The sequence below is a fragment of the Gopherus flavomarginatus genome, chromosome 2, assembly GCF_025201925.1.
Source record: "Gopherus flavomarginatus isolate rGopFla2 chromosome 2, rGopFla2.mat.asm, whole genome shotgun sequence".
In the NCBI taxonomy this organism is placed as follows: domain Eukaryota; kingdom Metazoa; phylum Chordata; order Testudines; family Testudinidae; genus Gopherus; species Gopherus flavomarginatus.
Genome location: NC_066618.1, coordinates 86821299 through 86835394, shown reverse-complemented (window position 1 = coordinate 86835394; position 14096 = coordinate 86821299). Strand labels below are relative to the sequence as shown.

Genomic DNA, 14096 nt, shown 5'->3' with positions numbered 1-14096 from the left:
AGAAGAACTGTGATCAACTGTTCTCCATGTCCACTGCAGATAGGACAAGAAGTAATAGGGTTAATTTGCAGAAAGGGAGATTTAGGATGAACATCAGAAAAAGCTAACTTTAAGAATAGTTCAGTACAGACACTTCAGGAATGGAACACTGTTCATAACTCTGAAATGTTTGTAACTTTCAACAAAACGTTATGGTTGTTCTTGCAAAAGTTCACAACTGAACATTGACCAGGGTGGATAAAAATCAATGGTTAAAAAAGTCAGATTTTTTTTATTTAAACTGGATTTTTTTTTATAAAATCTTTGAGGAAAAAACTTATCTAAAGATAATTTTAAGATACTTTATAGCTCAAAGATATTTCATTATAGAATAGGGATTATAAATTCTAATTCTATAGTATAAGACAATATATTCATGTAATGTTTAAGAAAAGTTTTGTAAATGAGTTCCAATAGTTCATGGATTAGGGACCCAATCTTATAGGGCTCCAAGGACTTCTGCATAGATTATTTAGGTTAATCTTTCTATCTACCCAATGGGACTCAGTCTAGAAGATACCATCAGAGATGCTTAGTTTTGCCGTTCTCAAACTGTGGATTTGTGTCTCCAGAGGTAACATGCTTGTTAACAGCAAAAATGGTTTTAAATAAATATATACAGGTGAGAAATAACAAACCTCAACTCTACTGTCATCTGCAAATTTGTTACACAGAGTCAATCCCTTACCTCTCTCTAAAAGTGCAAAGTTTCAAAAAGTTCAATGAATAGAAGATTGTTGGGGGCGGAATAGATCTGGACAAGGAGAAGAAGTCTGGAGATAAATATGAGAAGCAAGGGACATATGCTTGTTTTGTTAAAATATTATATGTTTATTGTTGAAGAAAAAAATCCAGAATACTTAACGTTGTTGTTTTAGTTAAATAAAACAATTTAAAATGTCTGTCTCCTCCTAATACAGCATGGCAAGAAAATCCTCCAAATATTAATCATTGGAGATAGTTCACTTCCCAATGACTTCATAAATATCTGCTTCAATTACCTTTGGTAAATGAAATAATCAAACAATCATTAATTTTCTGATATAGGTATAAAGCTAACCTGAAAAGTTTTCAAAATAAATCACTGTTTAAAAATGTATAGTATGTACCTTCTAAAAATAAAACCTACATCTATCTCTGAGTTGTGAAGAATATGTATTAAGATTAGAACAACCAAGAAGAATGCATTTATGTAGAAAACCATGATTAAATCGAGTCTTCCTGACTAGTGATTTAAATCATGATTTAAATCAATTTCACTTAAATCAAATCCACCCTGACATTGACTTAATACAGCTTTGAAACTCTTGCTATGCAGAAGAAAAATGTTCCTTTCAATCTTAATTTAAATGAAACAACCACAGAAACAGTTTCCTTATCCTGTCAAATCTTTATTTTTTAAATTTTCCCTTTATATTTAATACTTTACATTTAACACAGTACTGTATTTCAATTTTAAGTAATTTCTCTTGCTTCTTTTTTAGTATTCATTATTCATAAAAAAATGCCAACACAAAAGCCCACCAATTTAAATGTCCATTCAAACAGCACTAAAAAAACATGCTGCAGCAAAATGTACTGGTATGAGTTTTTATAATGATAACTTAAAAAAAAAGTATCCAAACTTAACTTTCCTGCTTAAGTACTACAGGATAAACAACACATGTGAAAAAATCCTTTAATGGTACTCTACTTGAGGTTGCCGACATGTTTTTTTGCTGCCAAGGTGCATAGCTCTTGAAGCATCATTAGGTTCATCAGTATAGCTTCAGACTGCTGTTCAAAAAAGCCCCTCCCTCTCATGTGAGCCAGAACCTCTTCTATGGCTCCCACCTGAAGCAGGGATTGGACTTCTTGTTCCAACAGATGCTCATGAGAAAGGTCTCTGAAGAGGGACTGGGGGCGGGGGAGCGGGAAGGAGGGATAGATAAAAATTGGATGGTATAACCCAGTTCTATCATCTTGAGGACCCTGCGGTCCAATGTGATCTGAGTCCAGACATAAAAGAACTGGGAAAGGTGGTTGGAAAATAATGGGGTAGCTGGATCTGATGCAGGGGGAATAGCAGTGCCAACCTCAAGCATGTTGTCAAAATGAGTTTTTTGATGATCCCAAGTGTCCAGGTCCAGACTGAGTAGGACCTGCCGATGAAGACAGGGGAGGGGTCTGCATTTAAACCCCTATTTTAACTCCTATGTTGGTCCTGCTTAGGAGATGAACAGAAGTAGTGACTTGTCTGCTGTGGCTTGTACTGCTTTCTTGACCCTGCAGGCACATAAAGTCCCAGGGATTTCAAGGCTCCTTTTGAGTCCTTGAGGCCGTGCAGCCTACCATCCATTTGCTCCAAAAAGACCAATGTTCTCTCAGACGGGAGGTCCTCAATAGTTTGTTGAATCTTGTTAGGTAGCCCCGAGGACTGTAAGCACGAACTTCTCCACATTGTCACTGCAGTGGTCACTGATCTGGCCTGTATGGAGTCTTATGGGAGAAGGTCCTTGAATTTCATCGTGGACTCCCAATATTAAAATCATAACAACCCAGCAAGATTCACTACGCAGAGTTGAAGGGCCCCCGTGGAAAATGCCCTCTGTCTGAATAGGCCAGTTCCTTTGGTTCCTTTGACTTAGGCGTAGAGGTTGTCCGTCCCTGGCAGTCCCTCTCATTGGTGACCACAACAACCAGGGATCCTGGGGGAGGGTGAGAAAAAAGGAATTTGTACCCCTTGTCTGGTACAAAATACTTGCGCTCTGTGTGCTTTGCTGTCTGAGGGAGAGAGGCAGTGCCTTGATTGGTTCCATGATGGCAACAGAAAGTTACATATAAAACAAAATCAGTATATGCTTTCTAGACATTAAACTTAACAGGCTAACGTTCTGCCTAAAGAAGTTTCTCTCATGTTAAAAGTCTTTTACAGTGCTTCCAAACAAAGAAGGTTGGGATCTGGTTATCATGAACGTGATGACGCTCATGTTGACTTTGTATGCTAACAGGGCTTGGCTTCCATTGTGTTGACATATGATGTTTAACTTACACGTGAATCAAGGCAGAAAGGTGAATATACATCCTTTGTTTTGCAAAAACCCCTTTGTCAACTCTCCCTTGGAGATAGACTTTAAAATGTATTTTCAGTATATACACACGACTTCTTAAATATCATCCGTACATACATCTCATAACCACTATGAAGATCAGTATGACAAACTTTTATTAGAGACCTCACATGATATAATTTATGGAAAATACAATGAAAGCAGTGTGCTAGCTGTAGTGAATTTGTCAGGCATGTTAGGAATTGCTGTTACAAAACTTTGAACCTTTTGACAGTTGGCACCAATGGGCCTCCGGATCACAAGTTTGGAATGCAATAATACAAAATGAAATTGTTGGAAATCTGTTGTCAGAGGACCTCTCATACCGAGTCTATGCAACTTCAAGATGTGAAAAAAAATTTGTCACATGAAAAAATGTTGAAATTTTGAAAGTTCATAAGCAGACATAAAATATTTTAAAATGTATTAATATAACACACTGTGTAATGTGCTATGTATGTTGATATAACAACCAGAAATTTTCTAACAGGTCTGTAGATGCAAGCTACACCATGTTCAGCGTGAAGAATTTATTTTTCCCCTCAAAGAAAATTCAAGCTTACTTGAAAAAAACTGAAGTCTAATATCTTTAAACATAAATTAGTTTCTTTGATGCCACAAGAATACCAGTGTTCTAGCACATGGACACATTTGAAGCATGCATAATATTTTGGGAACACTCCTTTTAACACAAGATAGAAAATACAAAGCACTGCAAATATTCTTCCACTTAAAATTAGGCAGGAAGTGATGACACACTGGTTAACCTATGCCTCTCTTCAATGTATGAAGGATGTAGTGTGAACTCAATTCTAGTGACACCACAACAAAGAATGGCAATTGCACCAAAGTATATATTAAAACGTTAGCATAAGGGAAGGGCTACAATGAGAACTACAATCATGTCAAGCTACCTACTGAGCTGTCTGTTTCAGGCCAGATTTGGCTTCATACAAAAATGGAATGTCTTCAGATATTTCAGGACTGGAAGTTGTCATGAGAGGCAATTTAAGTTTTATTTGAAATAAAGTTCAACTCAGGTGTGAGAGATGGGACATCCATCAATTCTTTAATTACGTATTGTATTTTTGAGCATATATTATAGCTAACTCCTGCCTACTCTGAGCCTGTCCAGAAAAGACAACAACACTCCAGCAAGTCTAAGGCTGGCTGAATTAACATGAATAAAATCTCAGTTTGCTTGTTTTCTCTTTTCTTTCCCAGTCTGCTTGAACTATACGTAGCACAGAGCAACAATAAAACAATTACAGGAGGTGTCTCCTTAAAATAACTTTTTGAAAGCTTTCGTCTTTTCCTTTATTTTTATTAACAAAAGAGATTTCATAACAAAAAGCCCAAACAGCCACTGGAATAATTGCATTAAGGATAGAATGCTATTTACATAGTGTGTGATGGTAATATGTGTGACAGGGAAAAGTTTTTAGTCTGTTCAGTATGCAGTTAACAGAGCAGACAAACAATATCTGCACCTATGTTAGATCCCCCAAAGTGTTTTTTTTTTAAAGAATCCTATATCAACCAAAGCTTTCCAAATATAGTCTCTTACTGCTGTATCTCATAATAAAACCAGATTACTAATGCATAAATTGGCACTTAATTGTATAATGTTATACCATACTTTAAAATAGATTTCAGGAGCAAAGCTATGTATTTTGCTACATTCTCCATTAAGAATAAAATGTAAGTTCAAGGACTGTCAAAAAATAAAATCAGATGAACTCTTTATTTTGAATCATAGACTTATGTAAGAAAGAAGAGTATATTTCATTTCACTAAGCCATACAAATCTAAGCATCACATTCAAATTGTAACTCTTAATGCACAAATTAACTAGAATTACCTTAACAGAAGTTCTTTGGGTAACTTTTTGTTAATGGGGGCTTCATCACTGTTTGAGAAAACCTGAAAAAAGAAACCAAGTACATTATGAAAAAAAAAAACACTAGTTCATTAGGACAAGAAGAAAATTCATGCATTGTCTCTTCTTTTCTTTTTTTTAAACTCAACAAATCCTGCAAGTTTAGGCAACAGCACTATACCTAGTATCTAACAGCCTCCTTTTGATACCCTTAATTCAGGCTAAGATTTTGTCATGGTTATTTTTAGTAAAAGTCACAGACAATAAACAAAAATTCATGGAAGTCCATGAGCTGTCCCTGACTTTTACTAAAAATAAGTGTGACAAAACGGGGGTGGAAGGGGGTCCAACACTCATGGCTGCTGTGGCTCTGGGGAGCAGTGGAGTCCCCCCCACCCCCCGGCTCACAGCTCCAGCCCTGTTGTCCCAGGGCTGAAGCAGAGAATGTCACAGAGGTCTCTGGAAGTTACAGACTCCATGTCTTACGTGACCTCTATTACATAACCTCAGCCTTACCCATAAGACACACACACTCCCCCGCCACTACTGGGCCTGAATAAGGCTGCTACGTCTTCTGATTCCATCATGGATCGTTACCCAGATCTCTGAGACCTAGCTAGATAATGCTGCCAGCCCAATTTTGGCAAACATAGGCCAGGTGTGCATTGCATGATCCACCCCTCTTATAAAAATGAAGAGTATGATTTTTTTCTGTTCTTCCTTCCAATGTGTACTGGGGAAAACAGCAGACGCAAGTTTATTTAAGCATCCATTCCATTTCCTGTGTCTCTAGAGAAAGACTCTGTGGGTGTATACAACCTAAAATGTCACATGGAAGATTTCCAGTTTTAAGATGCTGTTGGAGTTACTATGAATTACTGTCCTTTCAGATATCAGACTGCACATTGATCACGATTCCAGTGGGCCAACCCCTGCTTCCCAGGAAATGATGGACCCTATATTTTATTCTCAGGGCTCAGATCAACTCCTGCAGGGCTGACCATACACTCACACTCATCTTTGATTATTTCTAACCACCAGGTCCCTGCTGTTGGGTGGCTATTTTCAGCTCCTTGCACTGAAACACTATAAACCTCAAAAGTCAGTGCCTGAGCTGGTTTATTGCTTCAGAAGCGTAGAGATTAAATATACTTATGTCAGTGTCATTTTTTAGTCACTAATGTACTAATTTGTACTACTGCAGCATTTAGAAGAACCAAACAAGATTGAAGCCATATTAGGCTAGGTGTAGTTCAAACAGATAGTAAGAAACAATCCTTGCACCAAAGAACTTAATATAGACAAACAGTCAAAGGGTGAGAGAAAGGAAGTACTATTCCTGTTTTACAGATGAGGAACTGAAGCACAGAGAAAACCTGTGGGTAGATCTGAGAACTGCATCCAGATCCCCTGATTTACAGTCTGGGGCCTTAACTACACCACCATCTCATAATTGTGTATGTGCAAAATTCTTCCAGAAGAACTGTAACACCAAAGGAGAATGAGGCTGAAAGAATGACACTTCTTGTTATGTAGGATAGCACTACCAATTTACATATATGTGCCACTGTTTTATTGTATGCAAACACTGACATCATTTACTTACCCTTTAACTAATAATTCCCCACATGTCCATTAATATGGGCATACACTTGTTATGAGAATGCAGCATGGCATTTAAGTAAATAAGGCAACAGAATAATAATACATATTTAAAACAGCTACAACACATGCTCAGTACTTCAGCGATTTTTAATTCTCCATCACTTTCTGTATCAAAAAGCCATGTCGTTATTAAAGATATACTACAAATTTGGGGAACTAAGCAATTCCTCTATTAGATCTTAAAAATCTAAAACTGCATTCAAATTACATTTCTGGCAACATTGCAAGAAAAAAATACTTATGAGATGGATTTTTTTTTTAATTTACAGCTGGACTGACAAATTGTATCACATTTCACATTTCACATTCAATGTGATCTGATATGGCCAACACATTAATCTTCAGGAATCCTGGTTTATAATGGGAAAAATGTTCAACTTTTAGTACTTCACATAAGAAAGTTAACCTCCATGAGTTAATTACACATGAAGTATTCACTTACCTAGTACATCTGTTAATGAAAAGTAAGTCATACCTCAGTCATTCTGTTACAAAGTTTTCTTTACATAATATGTACTAGGTATTCTTGTGTGCCTCAGCTGCAAATGTCATATCATATAGTATTGGTTTTGTGGATTATGAATATGTAGCTGAATGAAAATAGATACTTAAAGTGCTCTTTTACTCTGAAAAATATATTTAAAAATCTACAAAAATGGTATTATGCAGGGCTCCACATTTGCATCTAAAGGACACCAAGATAAAATCTGCTCAATTTACAAGCAAAAACAACTTTTTAAAACCTCAAGTTCCCAATATCCAAAAGTCAAGTTACACTCTCTTGCTCATCCATTGACCAGTAATCCTACCCCAACTAATATGTACTACAGGTATAGTCATGGGACAAGTGAGGTAAAATTCTTTAACTAGAATTTAACTTCCTGATGTGAAACCATGAAAAAAAAAAGATTTAGCTTCTGTAAACATGTCCTGCAAACATAATAAAATTAAGTCAAAGCAGCTATTTTCTTACTTAAATAAACAAATACAATATACATGCATGATTGCATCTGTTCCAAGTCAGAAATAATCTGTTAAAATATTAAAAATGGAAACTATACCCAAGAAAGAAAATGAGCCAGAATAATATACTTATCTGTATTGTTCCTTACCAAACTGTCCCCTCCACTGCATTTTCTCCTCTGTAAACTCCACCTCCACCAACCACCATGAGTTCAATGAATAAACAGCCTTTTCTCCTCATTCCATTAGGTTTTATTATGCACACAAACACACAGAGACAGCAAAGAAGAGTAAGATAACTTGGGGCAAAAGGGCTGATAACACTGAGGGAGGGGGAGGACAAGGAAAGCTTGCTTACAGATGCACTGCAACAACAAAGGTTTGGGAATGGGCACCTTCTGGTCCTTGCACCCTCCCCTGGTATTGAGTGCAAGGGATACCAAACTCCCCACTCTCCCCTGGCCTCACAGAACCTTTAGGGGAGGAGGATGTAGAACTGGGCGATGATGGCAGCAGGTGCAGCATAGGTTGCATCTATGCTGGACCTCTAGCACCAGCAGCTGCCTTTCTCGAACTTCAACCAGACGCCTCAACATGTCTGATTGCTCCTTCATAATCCGCAGAATTTCTTCCTGCGTGGCACACACTTGTTCCCTGCATGCTGTCCTGTCCATGTCCAGGTTATCAGACAGTGTAATCCTTCATGCTCTGAGCTCCATCTTGTCATTCTCAAAGGCGTGCACAATAACTCATTGAACATGTCTTCCCGAATCTTCTTTTTCCGCCTTCTAATCTCAGAAAGTCTCTGTCCCGTTGGCGGAGGATGCATCAACCAACAAGGTTTCAGCTGCAAGGAATGCAAAGCACAAGGGTAGCATTGACAGTGCATATATTGTTTCTGGTGCACAGTTAATTTTTTTTAATTAAAAAAACACCCCTCAGTACACTTCTCTGCAAGCCACAACGTAATCACAATCACTGGCTATTGCAAGAGTCAGTTTGCTGCTCTAGTCATGATGAGTAAGGTCACAAGGCATGGGCGAGAGGTCTCTGCCGTTGCTTTTGTAAAAACATCCTTGGGCTCACAGGTTGGAACTTGAGAAAAGCCCCTTTTTCCCTGGATGGGGCTCGAGGACAGGCACCAGTGTAAAGCCCCCCAAACTGTTTTTCACAAAAGAGGCACTGGCTTGGGGGAGGGAGGGAGACAAACAGGAAGCCGTTACCACCACCCATTTTTTGTTTGTTTTCCTTCAATGCTGCTTTCAATATATGGTGATCCCTTCCAACCACAACCACAGCATATTTGGGAAAGTGTGGTTTTGTGACCCAGATTTCACCAAACAGGGGGCAGTTTACTTGTTGAATTGTTTGCAGTTTAAGTGTTAGCACTGAAGACTTGCCCTGTTTCCCCTAGGTGACTATATGCAATATCACTCTCCTGAGGGTAACAGAGGTGGCAAGGGAGCAGATGTTGCAAGCGTCTGGGTACGGATCTGGTCCTTATGCTGGAATGCTGTGTGCTGCAATGATGCCAGCAGAGTTAATACTGGAGTGGTGCGAGAAAGTGTCCTAACATGGTGGATGAAATAAGGCAGCCCTTCCCAGAAACCTTCTGCAAAGGACTGCAGAGTACCTTCATAAAAACTTCCTAGAGATCTCCATGGAGGATTCCCGGGCCACCCCCATACACATAAACAGTGTTTTTTGGAGAGCACCCTCTGTGTAGCTGGAGTGCCACCACCACCCACTACACCTACTTTTTAGTTCAGATTAAACACAAAAAATAATAGCATGTAACCCCTACAGTTTGATTGGAAATGTGTACTCACCAGAGGTGCCTTCCCTAGCATCACGCTCTGCTGCCAACTGCTCCTGTGAAGGGATGGGCTCCAGGGTTAAAAATTGTTCTTGGCTGTCGAGGAGAATCGATCCTTCGCCTGCCTGCCTCACATTCTCCTCCTCCTCTTCCTTGTCAACAATGTCCTCATTGGGAGGCATCCACAGAGCATTTTGGGGTAGCGATAAGGTCACTGCCAAGAATCGCATGCAGCTCCTCATAAAAGCAGCACGTCTGTGGGGCAGAACCAGAATGACCGTTCGCCTCCGTTGTCTTCTGGTACGCTTGCCAAAGCTCCTTTATTTTCATGCGGCACTGCTGCATGTGCCTAGTGTAGCTCTTCTCCCCCATGCCCCGTGCAATCTTGGCATAGATGTTAGCATTTCTTCTGCTGTATCGGAGCTCTCCCTGCACAGAGTCTTCTCTTCACACAGCAATATGATCCACTACCTCCTGCGTACTCCACGCTGGAGTGTGTTTGTGGTCTTGAGTCTCCACGATTAGCTGTGCTGGCAAGCTCTCTGCACTGATCAAACAGGAAATGAAAATTCAAAAGTTCCTGGGTCTTTAACAGGGGAGCGGTATTTCCTGTGTACCTGGCTGAGATGCAGTGGAGTTGAAAGTGCTCTCCAGAGCAGTCACAGTGGAGCACTGTGGGACACCTCCTGGAGGCCAAATCATTTAGTTTACACTATCCCCATGTAGACCCATGGGTGCTGAATCAAACGTTACACCTCTCGCAAAGGTGGTATACAGAAGTCAACTTTCAGGCCACTTAGGTCAGCGGAAAGGACTCAGTGTAGACACATACATTATTAGATCGCTTTAACAAGGCTTATGTTGACCTAAGTTTGTAGTGTAGACCAAGCCTTTGACTCAGATTAATTGCCTTGTAAACCATAAACATTTAGTCAGTCAGATTTACAAATATCTCCTTTTTAGTACCCTCTACTGTTATGACAATATTTGATATTTTTTATGGCATCAGTATTATTATTTAAATCAGATGTTCAGATACTCTGGTGATGAATACGGTATAAATAGCTAACAGTAACCACTATTATCTATTGCCATGAGAGCTCAAGATAGCTCTTTCTTCAGTTCTACTCAATATACATACCACTCAGATTCTCAAATTAATTTAGAATATGTAAAACACCCACAATAACCAAGACCAAATGTCCCCCCAGATCCTCTGTTCCAGTACAGCAGACAAGGCTTTCTTCAGGCAACTAACAGAAGTTACTAGATCACAGGCCCTGGTTCTCACGGAGGACTTCAATCACCCTGATATCTGCTGGGAGAGCAATACAGCAGTGCACAGACAATCCAGGAAGATTTTGGAAAGTGCAGGGACAATTTCCTGGTGCAAGTGCTGGAGGAACCAACTAGGGGCAGAGCTCTTCTTGACCTGCTGCTCACAAACCGGGAAGAACGCAAAAGTGGATGGGAACCTGCGAGGCAGTGACCATGAGATGGTCGAGTTCAGGATCCTGAAACAAGGAAGAAAAAAGAGCAGCAGAATCCAGACACTGGACTTCAGAAAAGCAGACTCTGACTCCCTCAGGGAACTGATAGGCAGGATCCCCTGGGAGAATAACATGAAGGGGAAAGGAGTCCAGTAGAGCTGGCTGTATTTTAAAGAATCCTTATTGAGGTTGCAGGAACAAACCATCCCGATGTGTAGAAAGAATAGTAAATATGGCAGGCAACCAGCTTGGCTTAACAGTGAAATCCAGAAGCTTACAAGAAGTGGAAGCTTGGACAAATGATCAGGGAGGAGTATAAAAATATTGCTCAGGCATGCAGGAGTAAAATCAGAAAAGCCAAATCACACTTGGAGTTGCAGCTAGTAAGGGATGTTAAGAGTAACAAAAAGGGTTTCTACAGGTATGTTAGCAACAAGAAAGAGGTCAGGAAAAGTGTGGGCCCCTTACTGAATGGGGGAGGCAAACTAGTGCAGAGGATGTGGAAAAAGCTAATGTACTAAATGCTTTTTTTGCCTCTGTCTTCACGAACGAGGTCAGCTCCCAGATTATTGCACTGGGCAGCACAGTATGGGGAGGATATAATCAGCCCTCTCTGGAGAAAGAAGTGGTTCAGGACTGTTTAGAAAAGCTGGATGACCACAACTCCATAGGGCTGGATGCACTGCATCCGAGGGCGCTAAAGGAGTTGGTGAATGTGATTGCAGAGCTATTGGCCATTATGTTTGAAAACTCATGGAGATCAGGGGAGGTCCTGGATGACTGGAAAAAGGCTAATGTAGAGCCCATCTTTAAAAAAGGGGAAAAGGAGGATCTGGGGAACAGACCAGTCAGCCTCACCTCAGTCCCTGGAAAAATCATGGAGCAGGTCCTCAAGGAATCAATTCTGAAGCACTTTGAGGAGAGGAAAGTGATCAGGAAAAGTCAGCATGGATTCACCAAGGGCAAGTCATGCCTGACTAACCCAATTGCCTTCTATGATGAGATGACTGGCTCTGTGGATGAGGGGAAAGCAGTGGACGTGCTATTCCTTGACTTCTGATATGGTCTCCCACAGCATTCTTGTCAGCAAGTTAAAGAAGTATGGGCTGGATGAATGGACTATCAGGTGGATAGAAAGCTGGCTAGATCATCGAGCTGAACAGGTAGTGACCAATGGCTCCATGTCTAGTTGGCAGCCGGTATCAAACAGAGTGCCACAAGGGTCGGTTCTGGAATTGGTTTTGTTCAATATCTTAATGATCTGGAGGATGGCGTGGACTGCGCCCTCAGCAAGTTTTCAGATGACACTAAACTGGGAAGAGTGGTAGATATGTTGGAGGGTAGGGACAGGATACAGAGAGACTAGACAAATAGAGGATTGGGCCAAAAAAAAATCTGATGAGGTTCAACAAGGACAAGTGCAGAGTCCTGCACTTGGGATGGAAGAATCCCACTGCACTGCTACAGGCTGGGGACCAACTGGATAAACAGCAGTTCTGCAAAAAAGGACCTGGGGATTACAGTGGATGAGAAGTTGGATATGAGTCAACAGTATGCCCTTGTTGCCAAGGAGGCTAACAGCATTTTGGGCTGCATAAGTAGGAGCACTGCCAGCAGATCGAGGGACGTGATCATTCCCCTCTATTTGGCATTGGTGAGGCCTCAGCTGGAGTACTGTGTCCAGTTTTGGGCCCCACACTACAAGAAGGTTGTGGAAAAATTGGAAAGAGTCCAGCGCAGAGCAACAAAAATGATTAGGGGGCTGGAGCACATGATTTATGAGGAGAAGCTGAGGGAACTGGAAATATTTAGTCTGCAGAAGAGAAATAGAATGAAGGGGGATTTGATAGCTGCTTTCAACTACCTGAAAGGGGGTTCCAAAGAGGATGGATCTAGATTGTTCTCAGTGGTACCAGATGACAAAACAAGTAGTAATGGTCTCAACTTGCAGTGGGGGAGGTTTAGGTTGGATATTAGGAAAAACTTTTTCACTAGGAGGGTGGTAAAGCACTGGAATGGGTTACCGAGGGACGTGGTAGAATCTCCTTCCTTAAAAGGTTTTTAAGGTCATGCTTGACAAAGCCCTGGCTGGATGATTTACTTGGGGATTGGTTCTGCTTTCAATAGGGAGTTGGACTAGATGACCTCCTGAGGTCCCTTCCAACACTGATATTCTATGATTCTATGTGTTTTAGTTGTGGAGGCTTGGTCCTGTTCCTAGTACTACAGAATCCACATCAGTACTGTATTACCAATATTTAAATAGGAGGCTCTCAAAAAAATTTCCTGTAACCTATAAATGTACTCTCTCTCATAACCAAGGAGGGAGGCAAAATAACTGGGCAAATGTTTAATATAGGATGTAGCATACTGGATGTGACCAGTGGTCCATCTCGTCCAGTATCCTATCCCCCGAGACCAGCATAACTCTGCAGTAGGCATATGTGAAATAATCTGTCCCCACGCAAAGATTTCAACCTGATAGGGATTTGTGTAAGCCCTGAAGCACAAGTTTTAAAGTTATTGTCATTATTTATAATGATCATAGTTTCAGGGTTAAGTGCATCTTTGACATACACACCCCAGGTCTTCCTTGACGGCACCTATTTAAGGTTGTGGGCTTCCCAGCCATCACCTCTCTGGGAGCAGAGACCTATTTCTTTCCCCCTTCAGACCAGGGGTTTAGGCCTGCAATCCTTCTGCACTTCAATATGAGATTGAAACTGACCTGGTATCAGTACCTGTGCTTATCTCTTTTTCCTAGGGCTAGCATAGTGTACACCAATTACTAACCAGTCTTCAAAGCATATTATATTCTTAGAGCAAAAGCATTACAAAGAAAACATATCTAAAAACCTACATGCATGCTGAAAGATTACCAGAGGTCATCTCCAACTCCAATGTAGACCTCTGGTAGATATCAGTCTTTCAAACCCCAAAACTAGGTTTGCCCCCTTGATTACAAGTTCATATCAGTGTTTAGATCAGAAACCAGACACCAGCTAGACAGTTCAGCTATTTCTTTATACTAGGGGGCTCAAACATGCGGCCTGCAGGCCGGCCCGCCAAGCTCCCTGCATGCCCCCCACCCCCAGTTCCTTCCTGTCAACGCCGAACTCCCCTCACCCCCGCCCCCCCCGGGTTATTTTACATGG

At 40.7% G+C, this 14096-nt stretch overlaps 1 protein-coding gene across 4 annotated transcripts in view; it reads right to left on the bottom strand.

Annotated features, from left to right (window-relative positions):
- FBXL2 (F-box and leucine rich repeat protein 2) overlaps positions 1-14096 on the bottom strand; it is a 144714-nt gene that overhangs the window by 101666 nt on the left and 28952 nt on the right. For all 4 annotated transcript variants that reach the window (XR_007772333.1, XR_007772334.1, XR_007772332.1 and 1 more), the window contains exon 2: positions 4990-5051. Coding sequence is in view for 1 of the 4 variants with exons in the window: in XM_050938029.1 (XP_050793986.1) it covers positions 4990-5051 (62 nt within the window). In the remaining 3 variants the exon portion in view is untranslated. The remainder of the gene's footprint in view (positions 1-4989; positions 5052-14096) is intronic.